General features: G+C 40.7%; 1 protein-coding gene across 12 annotated transcripts in view; it reads right to left on the minus strand.

The window, feature by feature from the left end:
- The window catches only part of TBC1D1 (TBC1 domain family member 1), a 123,105-nt gene that overhangs the window by 57,845 nt on the left and 39,578 nt on the right, over positions 1-25,682 (minus strand). For 11 of the 12 annotated variants that reach the window (XM_055717672.1, XM_055717667.1, XM_055717717.1 and 8 more), the window contains 2 exons: positions 3,427-3,960; positions 249-338 (listed from right to left, as the gene is read on the minus strand). In XM_055717672.1, coding sequence (XP_055573647.1) covers positions 249-338; positions 3,427-3,960 — 624 coding nt within the window. Of the gene's footprint in view, positions 1-248; positions 339-3,426; positions 3,961-24,682; positions 25,131-25,682 lie in introns of those variants that run through there. The other variant, XM_027799821.2, reaches the window with a different exon arrangement.

Genomic DNA, 25,682 nt, shown 5'->3' on the forward strand with positions numbered 1-25,682 from the left:
TCTAGCTCCTAATATTCATCCACTGCACACAGAAGTGAGTTTTTACCTCAGAAATTAAAATGCAAAGCATGAGAAAAGACTGACGGTTTCACAGAATTACTGATTAACAAGCAACTTGTCAATAGCAATTACTGAAATTGCTGGGGTGAGAATCCATTTGAAATCCTAGGAGAGAGAAGTACTTGAGCATTCACAAGTGAAGACTATTTAAACAAACAAACAAAAAAAAGAATACACTGCAACCTTACCTGAGAACAAAAGGATATTTCTTTAAAGCTTTTTTCAATTGCTACTTTTTTTGTGTCAGGACTGATAAGGTAAACTTCAGACTGGCCAATCTAAAAAGAACAAAATAAATAACAAGATGATAACAAGTAACATTACACTTCATTTTGTCATGCTATAAAAATGCTTCCTGGACACAAATCTCAACATTTTTTCTACCTGTATATTTAGACCAATTAGTGTATTACTAAGACAAAAAGAGAGAATACTGAAGCCACATTGATCTGGCATTCAGATCTCTGCACATCACTGAACCAAGATTTAGTTTCACATTTGAGACAAGAGACTGAGAATAGTGTTTAATTAGATGAGAGTAATATTACACCACAAGTAACTTTGCACTGAGGAAATAGACTACCTTTTCTTATTTTCTGCAGTCTTGGCATATACTACATTCCTAAAAGCTACTTAATGAAATTGTCCTAAAATTTAAATCCAAGTGTATGCCTCTACCTGTATTCCACCTAAGTATTTTTTTAGAGTTTTATTTATTTAAGATACACATAGCATTTAATTTAAAGGCTTTAACTCAGATGAGCTTACTGCAGTGTATTTTCTAACCTGATATAATCTGTAGGCCATTTCTACAGCAGCAAACCAAAAGCTGATGCTAACTTTTGATAGGCAAAGGGCATTTCTACAATGAAACTATTGTTTTCAATTTTTCAGCCTCTGACAACATCTTTGAAACATTTTAACAGATAAAATTTAAATTCCTCATAGTTTCTAGCACATCAGAGAGTCTGCTAAGGACAAATATCTTCTTATCAGATTTTAGGGAAGATGGATGGAATATGGATCCATTCATGAGCAAACATTAGACAAACCTGCTGAAGCTTCAACCACCAACAAATGCCATAAGATGCACATAAAAATGTCAGCAGCACAAATATACCAGTAATTTAAGGAAGGGGCAAATCCTGCGTGTGAATGATCAAGTGAGAGGTGTCACCTCTGTGTATCTGAAAATGGTCCTGTGCATTCACTTTCCACCTTTTCTTTCACTTCAACCAGTCACAATGATTCTCCACAACCCCCTGCTCATTTCCTTGTATTGTCCCCAGGGCTGACTTTGCACATGTTCATGTGGTTATTCCTTCCAACACCTACTAAGCAGCCTGCTCTGGTTCACTGCTGCCTTCCCCTCCCTGCAGCAAGAGGCTCCTTCTTAGCTCAGCCCCACACACTCCTTTCACACTTGGTCCCTAGGGCAGCAGGGATCATTTGAAGCCAACTGAACAAGGGAAAAAAACAATACCAAAACAACCACTCCCACCCCCTACCCCAAATACAATCAGGAGAAAAGCCTAAATATAAAAAACCCCAAAATCCTAAGAAACTGGCTAGGAAAGCAGTTCTTCAGAAAGAGATACCAAAATCAAGACTGTCTGAGCCAGTTGAGGAGAGTCAGCAGCTAACTCATCTGAATATTTTTCACACCTCACACAGCAAGCAACCTCTGCTGCCATCCTGGGGCAAAGTCAAGTAAGAACTTGAACTGAGAAAATACAAACAAATTTTTTCCTCTGGATATGAAGTTACTTTTAAGCATTTCATATGTAGCTACACACAAATTGATAGGCAAAGTTGAAGACCTGTGCGTGCTGCATACATACTATTACTCAGAACCTGCTGAACATGGGGGATGGCTAACCAACAAACTCAGCTCTGCTACAAGCTGCTAGCACAAACCACAGTTACTTCACTTCCTTATATTCAGCTGAATTTTCACTTGCTGAATGGCAAAAGAATACAACTGTGCATACTAACCAATATTTTCCCAGGCAAAAAACAACCCAAGACAGAAAGCCAAACAAACAGAACCCCACAATTTGGAAATGAGCCTGTCAGCAGGTGACTGACGTTATATTCAGGCTGAAGCTGCATGTGTTTTTGAAAATTGTTGCATCTATTTGATATAAATTAAAAATGCACTCACTGGAGTCAGAGGATGTGGACTTGAGCAGTCCCTCTGTAACCTCCCTGTCTCTAAAATACATGCCATGAATTAATAATGGAGTCAGAATTTGTTTAAAAATTAGTCATTTCTATAAAGGGCATCTATATTTTCTGTGTGAAATACATGCTCAGGGAAGAGGGTAAATTGTTTTTATTGGGGCACAAGATTTATCTCCACCTTCTTCCACTTCCCCCTCTTGATGTCAGCCTGTTTCTAAAAAAACTTTTGTTTAAAATCTGGTATAGCTAACTACACCTCTTTCTGTGTGTTACTTTTTACACTTTGGCAATCCTTAAAGCAGCACTTCTCCTCCTCCCCCCCCCCCGCCCCCTCAAAAAAAAAAACAAACCACCTGCTGTAACTGCACCTACTCTACTCTGTTACTGTCCTTAAAAACTCCCAGCCCAAACAGCAGCTGACGGATCCAAGATTCCAAGATGACCTTATGATAGCCAGCCATCGCAGTATCAGCTCCAGGTTTGCATTATGTTCATAAGATACAAGATACATAACGTATCTTATATAACTCGTCTATCATGAGGATTAAAAAAGGAGCAAATAACACATTCCTTACTTGCTTCTCAGGTCTTGAAAAATACTTTTCCTGCTCACCTATCAAGGCAAGCGCATTGCTAACCACACAAAAGCAGAACGGCATTGGAGACAGGCGTGGAGTAGCCTAGGAAGTTACTACACTACTCCATCATTACACAGGCATGTTGACAGCAGCAACACCTTTATGAATTACACTGCTTAACATGGGACATTAAGACTACTAGCCCCCAGACATGGTTTGGTCCATCTGCTCTAGTTACAGGTAACTCATTCACCTGGAAATGTATTTCTGCTGTTAGTAGCTAGAGTAATTGTATGCACCATTTTGCAATTGTATAACTACCTACAAACTTGCTGCAGCTTTCTAAAAGCTGTCTTCAGAATCTGAAAGTTTCAGGTAGTGCTGTTTTAAACTATTTTAAAAAAACTTATTTTGACTATATAAAACAATTTACACTGACTGGTAATGCTTTTGAGAGAAACAAGCAAGTTTAAATTAAGCTCTGGTAATTGCAATTAAGTTATTAAAGAAGTAACTGTCGTCTGTCAGAACATCTGCTTTGGTGTTTGCCACTCCAAACTCCAAGATGTGAAAATGTCACCATGAGCTGCAAATCTTGCTTTACCGTAAACAACATTGTCCGGTTTTCTGCAATGTCTGTTGGCTGCACAACACTGTGTCCATAGATAAGTTGACTTTTTAGGTTCAGTGAAATTGCATCTTCTTCAAAAGACCTGACAAAGCTGTTACTTCTATGGCTTCCCTCTTGCAAATCCTTCTTAAAAGCAAAGGAACGAAGCCCAGGCTGAGAAAAGGATTTCCTAATTGGCCTTTTCTCCTCCTCTTCACTGACCAAGGGCTGGAAGACAGACCGAAATTTGTTGCTGAAAGAGAAGCCTCCAAAGTTATTGGCAGTTTCATGTTGTTGGGATGACGAGTTGAAATCTGATTTTTTTGTACAACTTGCACGATTAAATTTCTCAATGCATTCATCTATAAGTGCTGGAGGTGCATTTTTATGTGCTACTGTCACTCGTCCACAGAACAGCACCTCAAACTTTTTGGCAAAAGGGTCTTCAACATCTGAGAGATTATTCTGAAACTCTTCTTGACGAGCAATTTTCCCCGCTTGTCGAATAGAGCTTATAATCTCAGGCACCTACAGGAGGGGGAAAAAAATTATGCAACATTAGCATTGATGCTTTATGACAAACAAGTTGCAATACTTGAGGCGCTCCCTGCTGTTACTTTTCTGGAATGGCTAATTTGGTTTTGTTTTCCAAAAGACCAGTTGAAGTGATCTTGTATTTGTCAACAGACATATTTTAAAACTTAAACACTGACTAGATGAATTGTTCATTTTTCTCCCGGTCAGGAGGTCACCACGAGATTCATCTCTTGTAATGCTCTGTGTTTTCAGTAAAAGTTTTGCACCTGAAGGAACCAGTATAACATGACAAATTCAAACTCACAATGAAAGGTAAAAATACTTCAGAGAGCATGAGAGAAGCCATAGACTAATTGGGAAAGTTATTTACCTCTGTTATTTTTCACTCCATTCGCTCACTCAACATTCATGTCATGCAGATTAAGAGGCCTCTTGCAAATTTGCTTTCACCTTCATAATAGCATATTACTTTATGGCAGTTTAGGGTTCTTTTAACTGTAAATAACTCTGTTTTTTTAAAAAAACACATTCATTATTGTAGATACTCATTTTTACTCTATCATCCTAGATGACACTCAAATAATATTGCTTCCACATACAGCATCACTTGCAGGGCATCTGTATGAGAGAAGAGTCTGCTGCAGCCCACAGATGTTGCAACTATAAACAAAACCCGAACTGCCATCTGATATACTTTAACAGTGAACAGTCACAGTTTCTGATACGGTTAAAGCGTAGGAAGATGCATATGCTATCTGCTAAGCTGCTGCAAGGTGGATGCTTGATTACATCCCACTGCTTTGACTGGCCTGGGGGATTAAGTTTCTTTTGCAGCCTGTGCTGCTGCCGTTAACAAATGCAGGGTCACCATCTATGATTACAACAGATAATTCTGCCAACTTTTTAATTTCCCCAAATTACTTTGGGAAAAATCCCTGCTAAGTGCGCCAGTTTCCTGGCAAAACAGATTTGTTCTGGTAAGCATCAATTGGAGCTTGCTTACTTACAAATACTTGGTTGCAGATAGCACAGAAAGAAGTCTGGGAGCAGCAGACTAAAACAGCAGCCCAGAAGAACCATCTTCCCTATGAGAAAAGGCATTCCTAAACCTAAAGAATGCTTCGGAGACATGACCTCTGTCTTTTTCAGACATGTCCCATGGTTATGTAATGCTTAAACATAATGTAGTAATGTACATAAACCAATGCAGGAAACAGCAAAGGACTTAGAGGAGAAAAAAAAGCTTGAACAGTGAAAAATGAACGGTTATACTCTGGGCGCTCATAAAGACCTCAGTAGAATTCTTTTTATAGACCAGGAAACACAGATACATAGATACGGATATATGGGTTGATAGACAGATTATACATACACATGCATATAGCTAGTGAATTTAAGACAATACGTAACAGATTACAAAATAAGTAAGACATTTCAGGAAGCATTACTTCACCCTTGAGCGCAAGGCATGAGTCATCAGCTGCTCACTCAGCAGACAATGGGGGAGAGGAAAGAAAAGCAGGGTCATGACTTCAGAAGTCTGTCCTCAGCTATGTCATGAACCAGTGGGAAAGCCTTGGGGTAAGGCAGCTTCACATCTAACTTTTTACTCGTATACAAGAATGTAAGGGTATAACAAAACTATTACCTTAAACGATATGCATTTCCTCCACAGTGAGCTCAAAGATCACCTCAGTTTTATTTACCTAATACTCCTTCAAAGAACCAATTTTTAGTCGCATAACCCATCAGAATGACAGTGAAAATTAAAACTTTGTTCTAGCCATATTTCAAGCTGCAACTGCTTTAGCATTTTCTAATAAACATGTTTTACTCTTGTGGGAGTGTCTGGACTCACCAGCCACAGACAGTTTTACTTCTGATTTGCCCAGAATACACACAGAAATGTGCAATCCTACCTCTGCTTTTGCTGAGGCTACAGGGGTGACAGCAAAGGAAGGAGGTATTTTCTGGAAAATGCTCACTTCGTTAAACCCAGGAACATCAGCTCTCACCCAGATGAACAGCACGGCTGTCTCAAGCAGGGTTAAGCTCCCCCAGCACCACCCATGCTGAAGACTATAAGGAGAATTTCCAGCAGTGCAGGTGCTGCAAAGGTTACAGCTGAGCTAAAGCTCAGACAAGGCATTAGGGATCCATCATATGTGTGCAGTTACTGCGTTTGATTTTGTCAGTGTTTATCATCACCAAACACTTGGACATTGACACAATTGCTATTCAGCAGTGGCTGGACTTTATAAACAGACAGTAGTTAAGAGGAAGACTCTACATCACACGAAATGACATTGCAGTAGCTAATAAATGTCATGTTTGAGGAGACCTAGCAGGCCTGTTGAACCAAGGGGAGTATTTAATTATTTATTTTCACACATGCTAAGGCTTGAATTATGTCCTTTGTAAGTAACAGCTGGCTTCTGTGCTACACTTACTGAAAAACACTGACTCCCCTGTTCCTGCTTAGCAACCTAAAAAAATTAACAGCCTGTTAATATAATTTTATTACTTCTGATTAGGCAACTGATAAGACTATTGCTCTAGCCGAAGCAGCAACACCACCTCACTTTCCTGTGACCTTTGTGTATGTTAAATATGAATCTTTTTTCATTAGTAAAGACAAGACATCATGATGAATCAGAAAAAACAAAATACATATTACCCTGGAACTGTTCTTGGCCTGGTCAAGATCTGTGCTCTTTTCATCTACCTGTACCATTCCAGGCCTTTTATGCATGTATCTAGAAATGAAGAATCCACATGCTCCTGTTGTGACCTCTGGCCCTGGCTCCCTCAGCAAACACACCTGGATGCTGAGTGCATGCAGATCAAGTAAACTTACTCATTACAAACAAAAGGAAAAAAAACCCTGTAACTGTGAAATATAAATAAATATATTAGTTTTTTCAAATCACTAAAAAAACCCAATGTAGGCTTTATCCTGGCAAACGTTTATTAACCAAAGCTGGAACTTTTCCAGATTAAGCAGCATGCCACTGGGCAAACAGTAACCACATCTCTTGCAAACCTCCAGGAATTAATTAAGATATAAACTGAATCAGGTTTTATGGCTCTTTAATTTGTATCAACAACCAACAAGGATCAAGTTGCTCCTGAATTACATTAATGTCTCTTGGAGTTTTTTAAAGGTTGTAGGGCTCTTTCTGAACATAAGAAAATGTCTTTTTTATTGTAAGGGTGGCCATGTGCTGGCATGGGTTGCCCAGAGAGGCTGCAGTCTCCATCCTTGTATGCAAACTCTGACTGGACATGGCCGTGAGTAACCTGCTGTAGGTGACCCTGCTTTAAGCAGGGGCTGGAATAGATGACCTCCAGAGGTCCCATCATATTTCTGCTTGGTGACTTAGATACCAACATCTCCTATACAGACCTATAGGTAATTATGCCTACTAATCTGAATTTGCTAAGACAGTGAAGGAGGACTGTTGCACACATGTATGATTTCTTCCTACTGCACAAATTCTCTTTTCTAACATACTTCTATTCTTAAGTGTTTTCTGACTTCTCAGTATGAAATATGTAATTAGTGGATAAAGATTATTTCTGTAATCAGAAAAACAACTGCTGCTGAGCTAAAATTATTTCCCTAAACCCACAAAACTAAGCACAGAACAACAGCATAAGCAATGATGAAACTTTACCAAACACAGAACATTACCTTCTCATCACTTACTCAGGGCCAAACAGAACTGGCAAACAGAAGACATAACTTAAATCTATTAGGAAGTTTTTGCATTTACAGTTTCTGAATTAGATACTCCACATCTGAAATAGATTTAGAAAAAGATGTATCTATAACTATTAAAGCTAACACTGGACTGTTGTGATTTTTCTTTAAATATATAACATGTTATTTCTGCTATGATAAGAATGCTTATTTTGCAGAGACAAAGCAGGGAATTGAAACGCTAAGTATTCTTCTGCCTTGACTCTTGGGTACTCAAGCAAAACACAAACCAGCACCTAGAACCTCCTAATGCACATTAGTGTGTTACTACACAACAGCTACAGCTTCTACGCTGTGCACCAAATCATGAGAGAAGGCAGTAATTTTTAAGCACACACAGGTTTGCTGCATCTGAAGAAGAAACAATTTTCCTCTTCACAGAAACTGTAGTTGAATTTATTCCCCACGCAACCAGAATTTACCCTGTAAGTTTACATACTAGCATGCAGTAAGACGTCTTTAGCCTGATAGTGGATTTGAGAAAGAGTGAGAAACTATTGTAATGAAAAAAGCCCAGTAACAGCTGAATGCAACAGCTGCCTTTTGGTAAACAAGACCAGACTAAAAAAAGATTCCCTGTTTCTTTAATACACAGTAGGTATGAAAGCAAAGCGTCCCACAGAAAAAGAACTGTTAGCACATCAACTCACCAGGACCAGGGGGGAAAAAAACCCACAAAAGTTGAATGATTTATGATTTTAGATGCTATGCATTGTTTATACCCACCGGTATAAACCTACCAGTTTATACCCACCAGTCCCTTCATAAGGCCTTAGGTCTGTGAAGGCCTCAAGCACAGGCTTAACTATTTCAAGGGAGCAGGTGGTTTTGTTTAATATAAGACAGACCTGTGTTGTCAGGAACTGGTCTAGAACAACAGACTCCAGAAATTCCTGGAGACTGAAAACCTTCAGGGTCAGGTCTTGAGAGACCTCAGAAGGTCTCGTGCCATCCCAGCTGGAATACAGCCTTAAAATTCTTTCCCAAAGCTCTTGAAACAAGTTGATATTTTGATTGAGTTTTGCCTGACTACTCAAATATGAGCGGACATCGGAATTATTAAGTGCTTTTACTTGCCTTTTTTTCTCACCATAGCAGCCTCAATAAAATAGCCTCAAGAAGTCTAACATACCGTTTGCTATTAATACCCTTCCTTTATTTCACTAAAGAGTGCTGATACAGGAAAAATAGGGTCCACAGCTGTGTATCCTGGGAGAAGCCATCTAGTTGTACCAGGGCAGATGGCAATATTTTTGTCACCCATAAGATATTACAATCATGGAATACTTTGTAAAAGCAGTAGAACAGAAGAAAGGAAAACTATTTTTGATATATACAGAATGTAGATAAAAAGATGATACAGCAAAGTATTTCTTTGCATTTTTAAAAGACCATAAAATTTTTAATTTTGGTGGTTTGATATGTACTAAAAAGCAGTTGGTCTGCTTTCAGCACACTTCTAGCAAAACAGCTGTGCAGTAATAAAACAGATCAACACTTCCTGTCCTTATCACCTTATACCCATGCTAGTGGTCAACTGACTTTTTTTGAACAGTGTTCTCAATGGATTTAAAGTTTGGCATTTTAATTTCTAGATTTCACTAAGGATTATTTTTTTTAATCAAGATACTGCATAATTTCTCTTTTCAGAATCACAGAATAGTTTAATTTGGATGTGGCCTTGACAGTGCAGTCCCCCACATAAAGCAAGGCAAACTTTCAAGTTACATCCAAATTCAAACTTAGATGAGATGCTGGGAGTCACAATGAGCCAAGCTGCAAGTAAGCCCAATGATGGGGACCCCACAACCTCCTCCTCTCCATTGGAAACCTACAGCTGACAGAGAAAGAACAAGACACAATCAACTGAGATTTCTGTTGTGAGGATTGTGGCCCACTAGTTTAACTAAAGAATGAACTAAAAAATTCTAGCACAAAACCAGTCTTTAGTATCTCACTGAAGTAAAAAGTTGTTTTAAAAGTGAAGAATCTCCTTATTCCTTGGCATTAGTAGAATTCAAGGTAGAAAAAAGGAACAAACTTTTCAAGTCAATTTCCATTTCAGTGAGACTTTTTATATTCAGGTCTTATCTCTAGTGTCTTCATAGGGTTATTCCTTCTAATATCTTGTTTGGAGACTGCTCTACAGCTTCCTACACTGCGAACTTTCTCCAGTTATTAACTTCAATTCTCATTTACCACATTTTCACCCCTTGACTCCCAATCAACAGTTCTATGGAGTACTTTCATTATTAGCTTTCTTCCTTTGTTATTTGTTGACTTTTAGTCTGCCCACAAAGCCACTTTGAAACCAAGATTTAATTCACAGAAGTAGAAAGGTTATAGTTCCTCCAGTCCTTGGATGATGACCATCTTTTGCAAGTTCCTGTCAGTTTTTCCATACATAAGAATGCATGACGGGTAAAGCCAAAATGAGATTCTTACCAAGAGCTCCCTAAATACTTAAGATCGGTGGGTGCATGGACAGACAGTTCACCTTTGCTCCATGACTTCACATCTCAATGCGTATGATCTAAAACTTTACTGCTGTATCCTCACTGCTCATAAAACAACTATGACCTGTGACACTCTCAGCAGCTTCACCATCAGTGCATGTCAGTCTAGCTCATTTTTCTCTACAGTACCTAAAATGCACTAGGTGTCTCATCTAACCAGGGAACTTGTGGATGTCTTTTGAGAAAGAAGAACAAGTCAGAGCACACCCAGAGGGCTGGGAGGGGTAGCCAGGCTAGCAGCCAGTGGGGCTAACCGCACTGCAGGTGTGCTGCTCAGGGAGGACTGTGAAACCAGACCTGCAAAGGCAAGACAAGAGATTTTTTTTCAACCTTGATAAGGGAAAGCTCAACGGCTGAATAGCATCACCGTGGGCCTATGAAAGGAAAAGCGATCTTATGCGTGTCTACTTGTGGGCATGGTTTGCTTAGTTAGGTTTGAACGGGCATTATACAGAGGATAGGATAAGTGAGGGTGATGGGGCTAAGACAAACTGTCCCGGGATGTACATAAGAAGCTGATGAACAAGACTGCACTAAATTCAAAGGATATTCTGTATAGGGCAGAACAGAGTCACCTGTTTAAATCCAGTTCTTTTTGACTTGGAGTGTGGTGGATGAGTGACACTATTGTCCTCCAAGATGACTCTGACACAGTAAACACCGAGAGTGGAGCTCCATGTAGCCAACACATACTCTTACAGTTTACACATTATCATAAAAAGCCATAAAGGTGACTAGACTTCTCACATCCATCAAGTGCTGCCTCTACAAGGTTACTAAGTAGTGCAGATTGATGCCACGAATACTGTATGCCACTTTCACAGTATCACATTCCTTTTAATATTACAGACAAATCTCAGCTCAAGTACGTTCCTCATGACTCCTCAGCTGGAAGGAAAAGGTTACACTTTTTGCAAAGTCATGTGAGTTGGAGAGCACTCCATGCAATTTAAAGAGGCACAAAAAGATTTCATTTCCTTTCTGAAAAGAAAAATAAAAATATTTGCAGAATCTGTTTATAGATTATCGTAAACAAGTTCAGAAATAGAACATAATTGTACTTGGTGTTCTAATGAAGTTGGCCCGCTCTATTTTGCGGTGGTGCTTCCTCCCTGAGAGAGATGCATGATGTTGCTGATACACTTTAAAGGTTTTCTTTTACATGCTTTCAAGACATATCTTACTTGAAGCCCAAAATACAAAAAACCTGGCTACTTTCCATAAATAATCCACCATATCCCAGACTGCAGCTTACTTTTGAACTCCTCTCCATGAAAATGCATGATCAAAAACTAAACTGCAGCTGATGGAAGGCCTCCATGGGCTTTTAGTGGACCTCCAAATGCAACAGCACCTAACTGGCTCTGAAGGGAGTATTCCTGTAAAATCGACTTTTGGGAAGTCTACAACTATACTCTGCCCTTTATTTGGAGGGTTTATCACATGGTGTTCACTATTTCATTCTTCCCTAGCCCCCTTCTGTCCTTACGATACAAGCTATTTCTTTTCATCTTGTACTGCTTCATCAGCTCCTTCATTCAGTAACATAAACTTTTAAGCAGTGAATGTGAAATAAAGCTAGTCAACAGATATTTCAAATAGTGCATTAACATCTCCATAGCATTATCTTCTCCATCTTTTGTTTCAAAGTTTTCTTTTCACACAATTTCCCAAATTAGAACAGCACTTGAAGACGTAACACCAGTTGCTGGTCACACCTGCAGGATTCCTGGCTCACATTTTACAAGTCACTATTGAACATGGAGGCAATACCTATGCAAAGTAATCGCTAGAAACATCTATGCTCATTCCTTATCAACAGAGATTAAATCCCTTTTTTTTTTTTTTTTGAGTGGAATTGCAAGCAGCTCCCTTCACAGGGTTGAGGCTGGCCTGCGGCTGAGTTAGAGACAATGGGGCAGGAAACAGAAGGAAGACTATTTTTACATAGTTATAAATGGAAAAAAGACAGCAATGGTGTTTGAAAGCTTTCAGGACAAGGGTGGTTTTTGTTGTTTTTGAGGGGGGATTTGTTTGTGGTTTTGGTTTTCTCTAAATTGAAAGGCAATAACAGGATTTAAAACAGGAAATGAGTTACTAAGAACATTTTGGGGAAGAGTTATTTATCAGATTGTATTCCATTTCTGCAATAGGAGACAGGCTCTCGCCTAGTCTCCTTTGCTTTCAGGTTTCTGTCACAGTTATGAAAATTGGTACAACGGGCAAAATAGTGGCTAGCAAAACAGACAGAAGTGAATATAATATATTTTCCAATTACATAAAACCTGACATTGTTCAGTCCTTTTTAGCAATATCCAACTCCCAAAAAGAAGGGAAAAAACCTCCATTTGCAATGTGTGTCCTCATTACAACTGAAGTTATTTCTGATATAACCTTCTTAGACAGCTGTTACAAATGTGTGTCAAAATCCTCCTCTCCTCAAAATTTATTTTGACATTTTCATGGCAAGGGGTGCAGAAGGTGGAAATCATCCTATGAATCCTTTTGACTGACATGATGAATAAGTTGGGTCTACTTGCAATAGAGTAAAAGACCATCTCTTACTCTGCAATACAGCAAGACTTCCTGAGGAAAGAGTGCTCCACAGTCCTCCTTAGAACTGCTGGGGAATGAGGCAGGTAGGGGTGCAGGGGGACAGAAGACATTTTTCATAGGAAGAATTTTACTCAAAACGTTAAACTTACAAAGGCCCCAAGGGAACTGGAGTGCAGAAGCTGATTAGCTTTTTCCAGCATTCTGCCTGACTAGTATAAAGTACCAGTGAACTGATTTGCTCATGGATGAGCTTGTATTTGCTGCTTTGTCATGTAGTACTAGACTTCAGCTGCCTCAGGTCAACTCATCTTGACTTCCACTTAAGAAAAACAGTTACTTAGTTCACCAGTTTCAGTCCTTTTTTGGATGTAAAACAAATGGTTGCTCATGTCTAGGGGCTTTCGGCTTCTCATCAGAAAGTCTAATGAGATTATTCAAACTTGTCAATTACCTAGATACTTCTATGAAATCCACTCCTGTAGTTGATACTAGTTTGTATTTATAGTTTTTTTCTAAAATACATTGTAACCCACCCAAAATAACAATGTATTTATTTCTGAAAATTAATTCCCTTTGAACACAAGATGTTTGCTGGCCTTTGATTCCTACAGGAATGGTCATCTTCGGAATATCTATGCATTTTATGATACTGACATAGGTTAATTTAAAGTTTATTGATATTGATAACTATCAGGCATTCCTAATGTACAGCACATTCAATATAATGGAAGAGGAGGAAGAACAATACACCTAAAGAGCCCTCAACCTCTAGCAAGACTCTTATTACATAAGAAACATGTATAGAAATTGTTAATACCCTACAGAATTAGACTGTATTTTGTCACAGAAAGCTTACTGACCGCCTATGATTCACCATGGACTATTTACACTAAAACACTTATTACATAATTTGAATTAAACTATTCAGCTTTTTGTGAAGAAAAGGTTATGTTCTAACTCTCTTGGAAATTGTTACTAAACTGTTATCAAGGACAGTGCAAAACACATTGCCTTTCCTAGGATAATTTGCATTTGCTGGAACCTATCAGTGTGATGCTGTTGGACAGAAAAGGGAAGAGCAAGCTGTTTACTCAAGACCCCCCTCCATTAAGGTACAGCCAGATCACACTAGGGGAGTTGCCAATTTCTTTTCCAAAGAGTCAAGGATCATTGTCCTGAGAAGTCAGTACTTCCAATCCTGCTGATGATAGATGAATTAGATCCTGCTTCCCTCCTGTTAAAAGATAAAGCTGTCTTAAAATTTTACAGTAAGTAAAAAGTTCAACTTTTCTGTATTCTGTTTTTCTTCTCACATCCAGATTTGACAAAACTATTGCAAGAAAAAAGAAATAGCTTGGGAAAAGATGCTTTTGTGGAGTGGTTATTCCATAAATCTTTACATCAGGTGCCTCTGAAAGTCACTGTAAGAGACTCAGTATGTCTGCACTAAGTACACAAGCACGCTAGAGAAGTGAAGAGAGAAAGTTAAACAGATGGGACACTAGATACCTGAAATCATTATTTAACCGTGTATTCAGAGGAAGGCAATCAGTGTGTGCCATTCACTTACAGACTGCCTGCAAGACAGTGTTTCACTGCAAATGCCATCATGTATGGTAAGGACAGATCAGTTGCAGAGCAGGGTTATAGACTATTCTATGTCTGGCAGTCCTGCAATACCATCCTACGCAGCACTACTTCACTTGTTTGCGCTTTTGGTCATCTTAATCAGATCCCATTTCTTCATTTAAATGTTGGCATCTTCACTGGCTGTTCTCTCGTCACTCTAACTGTTTCAGGGCAGCCCAGTGTGCTCCTTGTGTGGACAGTCAATAGTGAATTTGCATGTCCCAACACAAAATCCAAGATGTCACTGTCCTTTTTAGATAAAGCTGCACATTCAGTCCTAAATGGAGAAGAGTTGTCAAAACATAGGTAAGAGGTGCCATCAAGACAAACAGAGCTATGGGATCACTCCTGATAGCCAACCCAGAGCCAAGCCAAGGTGCCACCCTAGAAATACCTAAGAACAAAAAGCCAGAAGACAAGTTTTAGCAGTGCTTCCAGATTATGCAAGTGCCATGATGGTCCTCCCTACTGACAAAAATTCTCATGTTTATGCCCTGTACCAAATTCACGAAAGACCTACGTTGGCAGATCTCTAGATCTGCAGCCTGTGCCAACAACTTTATTTTGGTGATCTCAGTTCAGCCTTATTACCTGGCCTATGCAGGTGCTGCTAATTGATCTCAGAAGCAATGCTCATCTAGGAAAACCCTATAACTAAACAGTAACAGCTGAAATTCATCCTTCTGTTCTTTCTCTATTAGCCATACTACACTATTACCAACATTTCTTTAAAGCTGCAGTCAGATCATTTACTTGCATAATCTGGTTTATTTAAATATATGCCATAACAGCAACCACTATCCAAGTCCCACATAATGCCTGAAAGGAGTTTGAAAATACTAATGATGCAATTGATGAACAACAGAAGAAGAAATTCATTTGCTTTCCTATGCCAGAAAGCAATGCAGGATTAAAAAAAAAATAAAATAAATTCATTATAATCACAGCATGGAAAAGACAGAGTACCAGACTAATTGAAAATGGAAGATATTTTCAAGATTCTCAAGATATTTGCTAAAATAGTAATGATGTTCTTCCATCAGTACGGTCAGAGCAAGCTAGCTGTACTGATGGGAAACAAAAAATTGGAAATCACCAGAGCTAGTCTCACTGCCCTCCCAAACAAAGTGTCTGCATGATTGTACACTATGTGGAGAACTGTAACCAATCAAAAAAGATACCAGTAAGAGCATATAAAAAGACTTTCAATAATACACATTAGCCCATGATCAAGAGCATTTCCTAAGCCCCTGCCGTTTATTTGCATTACCACCTAACAGATACAAAATTTGATCCACATTGTACTTTATTCACACACAAAAATTCAGAATCTGTTCTCTTTTCAGAGTGATGAAATTGCTATTTTAAGCCTATCCAGTCTCTTCCAACAGTAAATTTTCCATTATTCTTTTTTGTTCTTCCACTGTCCCCAAGGCTAGGTTTCTTTAGAAAATGGTAAATTAGATGGACAACTACCAAACACTGAATTGCAGTGAAGCTGGACAGTTCATACTGTCACACCCCTTTCAGAGTGATTGAATTCTGACCTTCACAATATTTCCAAAATATTCTATATTTAAACACTTAGTCACTGAGGAAACCCAAAAGGGAGTGGTGAGTATTCAACATTTCTAAAACACAGATGTCACAGACTTAGAGGATCTCCATGAGAAGCTGGAGGGGGATACAAGGATGATGCACTATGGGACATACTAACAGACTAGCTGAAGAAAAGTATTAATAAAAGAAGGAAAAAAGATTTCAAGGAAAGACTCCTTTTAATGCCAACTTCTTTCCCAAAAAAATTATGTCAGCACTAGGGACTGCTGGTATTTTGGCCACACCTCATATACAAGTGGACCGGGCCACTTTGCGTTGTTTTTTAAACACACGTTAAAGCATTATCAAATCTTTGGAAATACAAGAGAAAAAATGCTGTATGAATTATAAAAAGCTATAAAAAAATAATTCTGTATATGATTCTGCACTTTATAAAAAAAACCACTGCATCAGCTCCATGAACTGTGTTCATATGTGAAAGATCATTTTTCTTAAGCCCACAAAAGTCAGCCTCTGATGACTGTATGTCAAATGGAAATGGCAATCGCTTCCACAGAATGATAAAACCTACAGGTTATATTCCAGCAGGACTCACCCAAAATCTGAAATTCCAGCACATATCTTTGGTTTGAGTTCCGGTAACTACCATCAGAGTTTTAAAGACAGCCCTCTTGTACATAGCCATCTGAAATTCCAAAGCACTTCTACAAATCTCCTTATCCATAGCTTGCATCTGAGTTGATTGGAAGCTATAAAAAGGTCCAAAGAAACAAAACCAGCACAAAACATTTAGTGTTAACCGTCCAAATTTCCATGACAACGGCTTCAGTGAGCTCACCTCACTGGTACTATAGCAGCAGACCAATGGTCCAGTAAACACAGAAAGAAAACTGTTAAGATCTAATAAAAGTAAAATATTTGGTTACAGATCTCCTTGAAATAAACACACAAAACCCAAAAAATGCTTGACTGAAAAAGAAAGGGGTTGTTTAGCTCAGCTCAGCTTTGCCATTTTCAGTACCTGGGGGGGGGTGAATGTGTAACTCCGTGCAAGTAGTCTCTTCTCCCCAAACCTGCAATTTCACAGGACATCTGCATCTGAAAATCCTGTTTGGTTACTGCATATCAAATGTTCCCTCTGGAAAAAATTTAAGTTTTTGATTACAGTGATGATGCTGTAAAGGCACAAAGAGAAGCATTCTCATGTCCAAAGCCAGCAACTTTTGAGTTGGGAAGAAGCTGCCAGGTATTTCAGCCAAGATTAATTTTTGTTTTGTTTTTCAAATGTGACCATCAACATGTGTGCTTACACGCACACTGCCCTGAGAACAGAAGGCAATACATGATTTTGCCCTCTCTTCAGCTAGTGACAGTCAGATGTCTAGGTTACAGAAACTCTGGACAACTTCTTCAGGCCTGAAATTCTTGCAAAACAGTAGCCAAAAGGTCAAGATCCCAATAAAACAAAAATTCTCTGATGGGTCCCCCATCCCTTGCATCAGGGGCATCTACTGGAAAGCTGTATGCTGTTTGTCCAGTTTCTCTAAGTGGATTCTCAAGTATTATACAGGTGTGACTACTTCAGTATTTTAATTTGGACCAGGAGCATGTCTGAGAGTAGATTCTCCCAATCCACTTCTTGTGCAACGGACCACATTGTGGAGCTGTCTTAAGGTGCCTGAACTGACATCCATTTAAATAAAACTAAGCCTTCATTTTGTGGTGCATTTCACTGCAAAAAGGCATTCAGTTCACAGCACCAAATTAGGGCTAGTTCAAAGTAAAACCCACTTTCCTGAATGAGGTATACAACCCGACCTCAGCACCAGCCACTGCCCTTGAACTACCTGTTGCTGTATGCTGCTTACTAATGGAGATGCAACCTACACGCGATTTCATCCAGACTAATAACTGCAGCTTTCACATACCTCACCACCTGATCTGGGAATATTGGCCTGGCTTTTTGGGAGCTTGCAGAGACAAGAGAAAAGTGGTAGCAGAAACCCAGCTGTTAATGCTCTAGTCCACCTTGACAGGGTAAAGGTGTCTGAACCCTCCCCCTTGCTTTTCAGTAAGCAAACCGTGTTTTTCAGCAAGATTTTACTTTAAATCTCTCTTATTAGAATTTTTTATCTATGCATTAATTCATATCAGGATTTGCTATTGTAATTTGGTTTAAAAGTAAGAATAACTGAAAACAATTCAGATAGAACTAAGTACAAATAATATCAGTGATAAGACCAATACACTGTGGTTAACATCATTCTTTGCCTCAGCTTCTGCTCTCAAAGTTACAGCTCCTTTTCCCAGCTCTACTGCCTCACATCCCCATACAAATTAGTAAGCAAGCTCCTATTTGGGCACATCTCTTGACATATTTTGTATATCTTTACTGATATGTAAAAAACTAACAGAACTGAGGCTGAGATATTTTTTTCCTCAGTCATTGCCATCCATGAGTACTTCAGCTTGAAGAGCTGAGCTGTAAAGGCTTCTAATAATAATAATAATGATAATAAAAAAAAGTATAGCCAAACTGCAATTCCATTAACAGTGTTTCTATTGAAGATTTACTTGCCAAGTCACTAGTCAACCTCTGTACACCACACACAACCACAGCTCCTTCAACTTTAAGAAGTCTTTTAAACTATTTTGTTTTAAAATCTTAGGTATTTATTAGCTGGCACAGCAAAAATGTTCCAACATCCCCTTAAAGCAGAGGTTTCTCAGAAATGTTGCAGCTTCTATATTCAGGATGATGGGAAATTACAAGCGAATTGCCTTGCAGCTCTGTGAGCTGATCTCTGAGGAAAGAGGTGCTTTGCCCAACTTTTCCCTTAAAGATACTTCTACCTGGGGAACCCAGAGCCAAACTGCTGCTTTTGTGTTCTCAGAAACAACTCTAGTGCACATAAAAGACTGCTTCATTATAGCAGTCTTCAAAAAAAGCAGGCTATGATGTGAAACAGTATTTTAAATCATCAAATGTAAAGCAAATAAAGTCAAACTGCGGTGCTGCGTGTGTGTGTGTGTCTCTATATATATATGTATGGCAAAACCCCAAACAAACCCTTAGCTGCACCACCACCCATCTCGGATGGGACCTAGAGTTTTCTCTGATCCTTCAGGATTTACTAATATTTTTTATATTGGTTTGATCCAAAATATGTTAACCACATGAAAACAGTGGTTTTTCAGCAAAGGAAAGCAGTTTTTGACTGGAGCCTGAAAGTTCTGTTTTGAATTGCAGAGGGCAGGACCTGTACAAAACAGCAAGCTCAGCTACCTCACTGGGCTTGGCTCGTTAAATCTGAAGGTCAATATGAACCTGAAAGTAGATACTCATAAGAAATTAATTCAGACAAGCATAAATGATTCAAGAGAAAAACCTTGGTAAGCTGAACCTACATGGCCAGGAATTTTACTATGGAAAGCCCTACTCCTTATTAGGGCACCCATAATGTACCTTACAAATGCAGAGAACACTGCCCTACTACATCTGCACAGCCACATAAAAGCCGTGTAAGCCGGATCGTATTCTGGCCCTCTCCCATCGCATCAGAGACGTCTAAGCAAAGTGGGTGCAATTCAGGCCTGGCATGCAGAAAAAGAAATGGAAGGATGAAGAATAAAAATGAACAGCTCCAAAGGGAACGTAACTGCTGAGTAACAGAGGGGTTTCACCACACGACTGACTTCATTTCAAATGCTGACTGCATATTCCTGGGTCATTGCCCAGACCCCCGTGGGGGAAAGTGGGGAGTGACTGGCATACAGAAAACAGTGCTCTTCAACTGCTTGGCGTTTTGTGACAATCTACATTTATGTAAAAGCTATCAACTGGTAACAACACTTTCCCCCCAGCACAAACTGACCAGGAGAAACACACTAAGGAGCAACATAGTGTTCTCTGACAGGGGCACTGCGCGAACTCATGCACCAAAACCCAGCTCCAGCAAAAATCTAAACTTTCTCTTTGCTGTGTTGCTGGCATCCAGCCTGGGAGACAAACGAGGGTCTGTCCCTCCAGCCCTGCCCACAGCATCAATGGCTTCAAGGAGATTCTTCCACAAGCAAAACTGCAGCACTTGAGTTCTCCCTCCCCAGTGATTCCCAATTCTTCCCTGACGCTAGTTCTCTATTACCTTTCTGATTCTTGATACAGTATCCAAGAATTCAAATTCATTTATGAAAAGGGTTATCGGGGTAAATGCACCAGCACAAACATGGGTTGTACCCCATAGGACACCATCACCCTTTATTCATCTTCCTAAATAATATATCATCTTAGTAGTAAGTCTAAGTAGGACTCAAAAGTAAGACAGGCTTAATAAACTTCTAAGTTTATTGGGCTTTAGACAGTGTTAAAACGCCTGGTTATGAGGGCTCCTTAAGAGATCAAAACTCAATTTGTTTGGCTAAAACGCAAGTCATTCACTGAGGGATTAAAGATAATCAAGGGTGCTCAACTCTGCTGGAAACTAGGGAATAAAGAAAAGAGGCATATCAGTATAGCTGGAACAAAACATCCTCGTGAAGGATTATGATATACCCTGAAACAGACCAGCAAAAAAGCAAAGATCACCCTTTCAGAACACTGTTAAAAAGGAAAAAAGGAAGGGGGAGTTTTCTTGGGCTTCCCGATTTTCAGTCTCTCATTCCTTTTCATTTTCTTCCAGAAGGCAAGTTAATTTCCCTTGTAGCTTCTGGCCTAAACTCAGACATGGATTGTTACTCTCATGAATTCTCCTACAGAGGTCTACTAGGCACTATATTATTTAGAAAATAGAAATAACAGCAAAATAGAGCAAGATAAATTATAATAGTATATTAAGCTATATTAGGATTCCTAGGAAAAAAAGTGGCATTTCCAATATTTTTATAATTACTACTTCAGTATCATTTTACAGCACAAGCCAAGTAACCAAGCCTTGCTGCACTGAATAACGTATGTAGAAACTTTCTTTTTTGTGCCTTGAGAGCTTCCCAAACTGAAAAAAAGCTCACAGGCAATTCTGACTCAGCAGTCATAGAGTCACAGAATGGGCTGAGTTGGAAGGGACCTTAAGGATCATCTAGTTCCAGCTCTCCTGCCAGGGGCAGGGACACCTTCCAGTAGGCCAGGGTGCTCAAATTCCCACCCAGCCTGGCCTTGAACACTTCCAGGGATGGGGCATCTGGGCAAGCTGTTCCAGTGTCTCACCACACTCATAGTGAAGAATTTCTTTCTAGTATCTAATTTAAATCTACCATCTTAAAGCCATCACCCCTTGTCCCATCACTACAGTCCTCAGGGGGTGGGGGTGAAAAACACCCAACCCACTTCTTCCTCTGCTATTGGGAATTTCAGGTGTCTATTGTGAATACACCCTAAAATATGATCTTCAGAGCAGAATAAATCCAAACAGTTTCTCAGTTCAAGGTCCAAAATTAGCCAAGCTAGCTGGCAACAGCTACATTGTAAACCCACCCTTTTCTGCCACTGCTGGTGGTCCATTCTTGGAGGTTCCTCGGGCTGCAGTGAGAAACTTTTCTGCTCTCAGTTCCCCTCAAGAAGGAAGTGGGAGCATCTCCTTCCTACCTGCTGTCCTGCAGGTTGGAGGCAGTTGACCAAGGTTGATTGATCCATACCAGCAAAATCATTATAGAAGAAACCTTGATTTAAATAGTGTAACCTTGCTTTGCATTTTATCTTAGTTGTTTTCTTTACTGGCTCCTTGTTGGTTTTAATCCTTTCGACAAAATAAGCTGAAGCTAAACATAACTTTTGTATTATATATTGTAGTCATTTTTTGTAACTAGAAAGACACACTATGTATAAATTCCTTAACTAGCTGAGAATCTGAGGACACATTTACTCAAATCTTCTATTTATACAATTTATTACACTAAGAAACTAAGAACTGTTTCTCACTTTCTATTTCTTTAGCAATCAGTCCTTTAGTACTGGTTCCTATCAAGCAGCTTCTGAACAGAAACTTACATTATAAAATGAAGTCAACTGTAGACAACTAACACTAAACTTGTATTTGGGATTTGATTTAATTAAACCAAAGCTGTATTGATATTTGATGGAAACAGAAAACTACTATTAACTATCACTGTACTATTGTTTCCTACTAATCAATTAATGGTGTGCAAGTACACCATAAATCAGTAAGAATCTGCTATTCTATTTTTTATTTGCAGACTGAAACCTTTGATGTTTTTTGACCTCAAAATGATCTTTAGTAACAGTTATTGCAGTGAACTAAACTGAATATAGATTGAAGTATATATCTCTAAGAAAGTGACTGTATTGTCTACCCACAACAGTGCAAAGTTAGTTTACGCTTTCAACAAACCATGTTCTAAAGTGCTTAGTCAAAGGTTTCCCTGAAGTCAGTTGTCTGACTGCATAAAACTGTGCAGGAAAAACAGGTATAACTGTTCTTTTTTATTTAAATAGTTTTAAGACACTAAAACAAGTCAGTACTTAAGAATTCATTATGCAACGAGTCATAACTCAAGTGGTTTACACAGCATCCATATGGCCAATGTGGGCAACACCAGCCCACGTAGGACTCAAGCAGGCCTTTATCCTCCAGCCCAGAATGGGCCCCACAACCTGGCCTGGCAGCACTGCAAAACTCATCCCCAAGGAGCCTGCGCGTAGGTAGAAGACAAGCTGGGTAAAACAGCACGTAAAAACCTGTAATGAAGACATATTAAAAGGTAATGTTTATACAAACATTAGGGACCAATTTTATAGCATATGGGAGTAAACTACTTCACTTGTATCTGCAGGCCTGGGGACTTGCATGCTGACACTAAGCACTCACTACTGGATGGGGAGTGGGAGGGTTACACATTTTTAAGTAATAGACGCAGGGGGATAGCTTTGTTTTGAGGGAGGTAGTCTCCTCCCCACCATATCCTGCAGTCATTCCCCATTCTGGAATGGGCCACCATCTTAGAAAAACTGGAAAGGCTCGCATTTGTGTTGAAAGCCTACAGCAGTAGTTCCTATGTTTTTACTGATCAGATTTTGGCAGGCAGGGAAACTTTCCCTGTTAACAAGCCTCATTTTATATTTCAAAATACACTGCTTTGCTTTCCCTCCCAAATTAGTGCTGATCATTAATGGCCATTAAAATAATAAAACTAAACACTTGCAAGGAACCAGCATTGCAATAATTAGTTCTGAAAGCCCAGAAGGCACTCCTGAAAGCTGCTATAAGTGTGTTTCTGCAAGAGCTTCTGTTATGCTCTCTAAAAACGCAGCCAACCTTGTGTGCTACGAGTTCTACCTTGTACCTCCTCCAAGACTAACTCCTCTCTGACTAGCTGCTTTGTCCAGTTGACAAGTGAATAACGAGAGGGAGAAACAGGCGACCCCTTGGTGGCATCCCTGAAGTATTTACTCAATAGCATCACTCATTTTTGACAGCAGCCACCTGTATAAGAGACTGACCTGTTTGTAAGAGCTGGCATGGAAATCAGCTGGTATCATTCCCTTGGATAATACAGCAAATCAGGCCTTATGTCACCCACAAGACAGAGCCACAGTGATGCCAGAAGAGGGAACTACCTTAACAAGTGCTCTACCTGGTAGGTCTTTAGACAGACAAAATAAGCCAAGTGGAAAGAAAAAAGGATACATTTTTATTTTTCCAGGGCATGGCTAAAATTAAGCAAGCTCCTTTTGAAACAGGATAAAGCAAATCCTATCTGAGATTCTGAATGAACGCAACAGAGTCACACATCAAGCACTTCCCTTTTACTATCTTCCCACAGTAGGTATTTCACCCATTACCGATTCAGGGAGAGAGAGGCATAACAGTGATTAAGCAGCTGACCATTTACACCTGGCAAAACCGAACGGAGAACCAGGCTTTATGTGGTTTACCTAGCAGGCTAGGCTGCCTGTTACACTTCAAGATAAAGTTTTTTTCCCAGCTAATTCCTCCAGTTCTTGCCTGTCAAACAGCTGTTTCATCTACTCGTCTGTCATTTTCTACACTTTCTACTTTGCCTCACAACAGAAAATCATGCACAGCTCATTTTAAATTCAGAATGACTGTTACTTTGGGGAATATTTTTTTTTAAACATCAGCTCAAAACTATATTCTAGATTTCTTTAACCATCTCTATTGCTTTGCATCCATATGTGGTTTCACAGTTACAGTGGAAAATCCTACTGAAGTCCTAGACACAGATGTAGCAGCCAGCACAGGACACACGCATTGTCGTACTTAGACAGGTCTCCCATTAAAAGCTAAGTTACTGTTCTTCATAAATTCAGAGTATGACAAAACCCAGGAAAAAAGTCCAAAACAAACAGTGGGAGTGCTGTTACACACTCCCCAGAGCACACAAGAAGCGTCAGACTCCAGCAGGCAGTAAGCCCACACCTTCTGTGCAGTTTTAATTACCGCTCTCCCCTTCCACCGATCCGGAGCAAGGCAGAGCAGCCGGCCAGAACTGCAGCTTCGTGTTTAACCCCTCAGGCCAAGCCAGGAGTTTATCCGTTTGCCTTCACTGTTCACTTTGAGCGCGTCTCCTTTTCCCCGGCTGAACAATACAGCGGGGCTCTGCTCCCTTCCCCGCGGCGGCTGACTTGCCTTAAAATTACACGCGAACGTCTGCAAACTCTTAGGCTGGACTTTCCTCCCCGAGCGCGGCGGACGGCGGACGCGGTGCCGCCTACCTTAGCCACCCAGCTGAACAATGGTGACATCCTACGAGCTCCGGCTCCGGCGCGGCGGCCGGCGGCGATCTCCGGCTGCGGCCGCTCCTCTCCGCCTCTCCCCACTGCCGCCCGGCTGCCGCCCGCCGCTCCCGCCGCCTCATGCGCCGGGAGGGGAGCCAGCCCGCTCGGCCCCCGAAACCTTCCCCGCTGCCGCGCCCGAGCGCCAGCCGGCGGGACCGTGAGCTCGCCGCGCCGGGCAGGCTCCCCGCGGCGGCGCCGGCTGCTGCTGCGGCGCTGCCGGGCGGGAAGGGAAAGGAAGGGCCGGGGCCGGGGCCGCGTCCCGCCTCCGCCTCCACCGCGCTCCGCCTCCGCGCCCCGCGCCGGGCTGCGGCCGCCGTCCCGGGAGGCACGAAGGGAGCGGGCTGGCCCTGCGGCAGCACGGCCGGCGGGCAACGCGGGCCGCCGCCTGTGCCGCACCGCGCGGTGCTTCCGCGCAGTTCAGCGCGAAAGGCAGGAGTCGCAACTATTAAAAAAAAATGAAAAAATCCCACGTGGTCCACGTCACTTTCTGGGAATACGCTGGCATCCAAGTCTCGCTTAACGCTGACGGATCGAGCCAAACATCACCTGTTTGAAACCACCGCGAAATGTTACACCTCCAGTCGGGCTCCCCGTGGACGTCACCCAATGGCATCTGACATGACACACCAGTAGCTCCACTTGCAGAAATACGCGCTCGAAGGCGAGAATCAGCAGCGGTATGGCAGCGGTCAGCAGTACGCATGCTGCTGGCAGGCCAAGGGACACTACCTGCCACCCGGCCAGCGAGGGTGCTAACTCCTGCTGGCACTCTGGCTGGACTGCCTGTGAACACCTCGCTTGCAAACACCCCGCCTGCGAACACCTCGCCTCCCCAGTGGCTGTAGGGCTGCCTGAAAACAACTCACTCTCGCTGGCCTCAGTTTGGAGGAAGGGCACAGAACTGGGGGGAGGAAGCTTGGATTTCACAGGAAATAAT

The sequence above is a fragment of the Falco cherrug genome, chromosome 1, assembly GCF_023634085.1.
Source record: "Falco cherrug isolate bFalChe1 chromosome 1, bFalChe1.pri, whole genome shotgun sequence".
Taxonomy (NCBI): domain Eukaryota; kingdom Metazoa; phylum Chordata; class Aves; order Falconiformes; family Falconidae; genus Falco; species Falco cherrug.